At 39.4% G+C, this 4,335-nt stretch overlaps 1 gene segment (V, D, J or C); it reads left to right on the forward strand.

Annotated features, from left to right (window-relative positions):
* Nucleotides 1–3,425: 3,425 nt before the first annotated feature.
* Nucleotides 3,426–4,123, forward strand: LOC125263441. The segment is given in 2 exon segments: nucleotides 3,426–3,536; nucleotides 3,617–4,123. Coding segments are annotated over 2 exon segments (372 nt in total).
* The last annotated feature ends 212 nt before the right edge of the window (nucleotides 4,124–4,335 follow it).

A 4,335-nucleotide genomic window follows, 5' to 3' on the forward strand; every position in this document is an offset into this window, starting at 1 on the left:
TTTTAGCGTTTTGAAATGTGGAGTTTGTGTTTATATAACAAAATATGGTTTGGGGCAGAAAATTAACTATTTGGCTAACTGTGTGATGTTTGTGTGTTGCTGTGTTAAGAGTTTAGAAAAGTACTTTAAGTATTGCTAAACGCTTGTTAGCAATTGAAAAAAACTGTAAGTACATCTTGAAATACACTTATACTTTAAGTTGTTTCAAAATAATACATTTAATAGGCATTTAGTATAGTATCATTTTAATATATTACAGTTTTTCTCGATTGCTTAAACACTATAACCAGGCTTTTGAACTAAAATTTCAAAACCCTAACGCCATTTATCAAAAAGCACACCCATTTCCCTAAACTATAAACACTATTTTCCTGTTTTGACACATGCATCAGATTTGTTGAACTGACACTGCAAAACTCTAGACACAAATCCCTTCATTTCTCATTGCCTACACCATGTTGTCATTTAGAAAGCACTAGCATTCAATATTGTTCACTCAAGTCAGCACAGCTTGAGCTCAATTGGCACACAGTTATCCACGTGGAAACACTAAGTGTCCAAATTTATCACACATCAATCAGAACCTTCAATAGAGAGATAAAAGAGCCCGAGTCAGTTTATTCAGTTTTGGAACAATGGATCCAGAGAGACGTGATTGAAAAGGTCGAGGACACCAGAGAGGAGGAAGAGGAGGAAGAGGATGAGCAAGAGCGGTAAAGAGTAGAGGAAGAGGAGGAGGACGAGGATGAGGATGAGGGCAAGGAGACAACGAGTCTCCGATGAAATTCGTGCCACTAGTTGACCATGTCCTTGTCCATGGTATGACTATGAGGGAGGCTGGGCAATGAGAAATGAAGGGTTCCTTCACCGTCACCTCGATCATAAGAACCTTCAGGGAGGAAAGCCTCAGTGGAGGTGTACCTCAGTGTACTCTACTGTAACTTTTGAGTGCTGTTCTCTGTTACAACACATGCATCATGCAAATTACCTTACATACAGGTAGAGTTTCTGTCTGCTTCCATTTTGTATACAGGATGCTACAGTTACAGTAATCAGTACTTCTATTTTTGTAGGACACAGAGACAGTGGAATGGAAGAAGCCTGACTAGACATTTCAATTGATGCGTGCCAGGGGTGGATCAGGCATGCAAGAGGATTTTCCCCCGCTGCCTGGATAGGGCCAGTAGAGCCTGTGATGTTGATGAGATTCTCTGGCCTGTCCCAGAACAAAGATGTGATGCTGGGGCAGAATATTTTTTATTGTTGTTTGGTGTATTGTACTGTACAGTACATTAAGAAATGAAAAATGTGCAAATGAATACACGTGTTCATCATGTGAAAAGTTCAGTGAGGGGGAGAACCACAAGCAACACAACTTATTACTGGTTTTTGTTTTTGTTTTTGTAGTATTGTTTTGAATTTATCTCGCCAGTGTGTTAGACTATGTTGTAGTGTGTGTGTTTTTGAGGGCTCGTGTGTGATGTCTGAGGGCAAAGTTTGGTTTTTCAGCAAGAGTGAATGGTTTTGAGTGTAGAGCTTCATTTTGACCTGAAAATAGGATGTTTGGGGAATTGGGTGAGACGTTATGGATTTGTGTTTACTGTTTTGAGAATATGAGGCACAGTTTCAAGAAATGTGTTTAAGCAATCGAGAAAAACTGTAAAGGTGGGGTATCCATTTTTTCAACAATGCTGTTGGACATTGTTGATATTTGAAATCAACCCAAACAAACCAACCCCTCTCTTCATTGCTCCACCGCCAAAACTACTCTACAACTCTAAGTACCCTGCTCCGAGTCAGTTTCGAACCCTGGCCCCTCTGCTTCATGTGAGGCAAGTGCACTACCAATGACGCTAAACACAGCATTCTCTAGCGGTCGTCAGTGTGCAGTAGTTTAACTGCAAATCTCTCACTATCTGTTGATATCTCACTGTTACACACGCAACGCAAGATTGGATGTCTGTTTATCACAACTGATGCTTCACAAAAAAGTTGCAGTTGATGAATGCGCAGTTGATGAATGAACGACAAGAAAACACAAAAAATGAACATACAGCACACAAGAGTAAATACAAACGAGTTTGTTGTTAATCGCCAACAGCACAGCAGCTCCAGACAATCATGACACTCAAACCCAGTTTTACTCACATGAAAAGCGGACTCAAAGCAGCCTCTGTGTCTGTTTTCAGGCCTTCCCGCTTAGCTCTCTCCAGCGCTGGAAAGCTTTTCTAATATTAATGCTGGTCCTAAAGCGCTTACCAAAATAAATATATTTCAGACAGAACCACTTTGGCAAGTTTATTGAGTTTATTGAAACACAACTTATCTTTGGCGGTATGGTTCCTTATGGGGGTTCTTGCTCCAAAAATTAATTGAACATACAAGAGCTTTAACATTAACCCCCCGGAACCATCAGCTTGGAAATACATAGACAATTAAGACACTTAGTAATGTCTTCAAAAGCAAACATTGGTAATCATGTAGATGTGGCAGTGGGATGTCTATACTGTAGCTTGGTTATGAGGATGAGGGTCTCTCAGCAGAGAGGTCCATGCCAGCCAGGACTTGAAAGCCTTAGTGATCTGAAACAAAACAAGACGACAACCAGAAGGTGCACAGTAATATGATCATGCTTATAATGGGGAGGGAGGGAGGGTTGTGAGCAGTTTGAGCATATACTTACCGAGCAGTAATGCCACATATATATGTCCCATGTCTAATAGGAGCATGGTAGTGATTGGAGCGATTTGAAAGCTGACCGCATCAGCTGTTCGCAGCACTACGCCTGACTGAACTAACGCTGCGCTCGATTTCCTTTTCACCTGGGCAATTGATGTTATTTATTTATCATTATTGGCTTCTTATTGTTGTTTAATTATGTAATTAGCATGATGCATTCTTACAGTTCCTGGCAAATAAAATGTTATATTTGATTTATTCTGTGTTCTTCTGAAATTGTTATTTCAGCTGATTAAGTTGAATCTGGTGTTACAGCACATTAATGTGCAGAATGAGTCAAACTGAAGGCTCATAGATGAATGGAGCAGCAAACACTTCATCTGAGACCCTTTGATTTCTGTCTATCAATGACTTAGCAGTTTGTATCAACGTGACTTTGTTGTGAGAAAGCAGTTGCAGCCAAAGGTATTAGTTCCCCCTGCATCCTCTGATTATGATCAGACTGGTGATTTTGTGTTCGTGAGATCTGTGACCTGCTGTTTTGAGAATCCGTGTGACATCGGCTCAATAATGAATGATTAAAGAGTAAGTGAACAGGCCTACTAAACAAATATTCAAATTAAAACACAACTAGATTAAAAATCCTTACATCTGTGAACCTCTATATATGCAAATGATTCAGTAGGGAGGATCAGAGTCACTCAGACACTCACAGGACTGTGTTATAAACTGAATCCTCAGTCAGTGTTTATGTTCTGCTGCAGTGCAGATAAATATCTTCTTATTCTCTTCATTTGACAGTTTCACGGTGATAATGGAAATGTTACTTTATGGAGTTCTCCTGATGATTATTTCAAGTGAGAATGATTTCATTTCTCCAGATTATTGTTGTCAATTATTTTTTCTAAATCTAACATATTTTTTCTCTGTTTTTCAGCTGTTAGTGGTCAGTCTTTGACCTCCTCAGATTCTGTGGTGAAAAGACCAGGAGAATCAGTCACTCTGTCCTGCAGTGCATCTGGATTCTCAATGAGCGGCTACTGGATGGCTTGGATCCGTCAGAAACCAGGGAGAGGACTGGAGTGGATTGGGAGTATAGCTGGCTCAACTATATATTATGCTCAGTCTCTACAGGGACAGTTCTCAGTGACCACAGACACCAGCAAAAACATGCTGTATTTAGAGGTGAAAAGCCTGAAGACTGAAGACACAGCTGTTTATTACTGTGCAAGAGAGTCACAGTTACACAATAGACTGCAGGGCTGAACAAAAACTATTCATGCATGAAATCACTGAAGCAATTACTGCAAATTTCCCCACAATTCAACACATTACTTGTTTAGAAAACATTTTAATACTTCTGTATAAACAACGTCCCAAATGAAAGTATGAATTTCTGGGCTGGTAATAAGGAAGGTCAAAAAGATAATAGATTCAGAGTTTGGAGGAATGATCATTGAGTGAGATTCATAACCTGCAGTGAGTGTACTGTACATAAGCACCTGATAAATTAATCTGAAAATAATAGGCTGTTGTTTGATTCAGACTCAAGAATAGTCAATCATGCCAAATCTGATCAAGTGAATTAGTACACTGCAGTGGCAAATATCATCTACAATGAGCAAGATGAAGGGTTTATTTATTTATTTATTTATT

Source organism: Megalobrama amblycephala, linkage group LG2 (assembly GCF_018812025.1).
Source record: "Megalobrama amblycephala isolate DHTTF-2021 linkage group LG2, ASM1881202v1, whole genome shotgun sequence".
In the NCBI taxonomy this organism is placed as follows: domain Eukaryota; kingdom Metazoa; phylum Chordata; class Actinopteri; order Cypriniformes; family Xenocyprididae; genus Megalobrama; species Megalobrama amblycephala.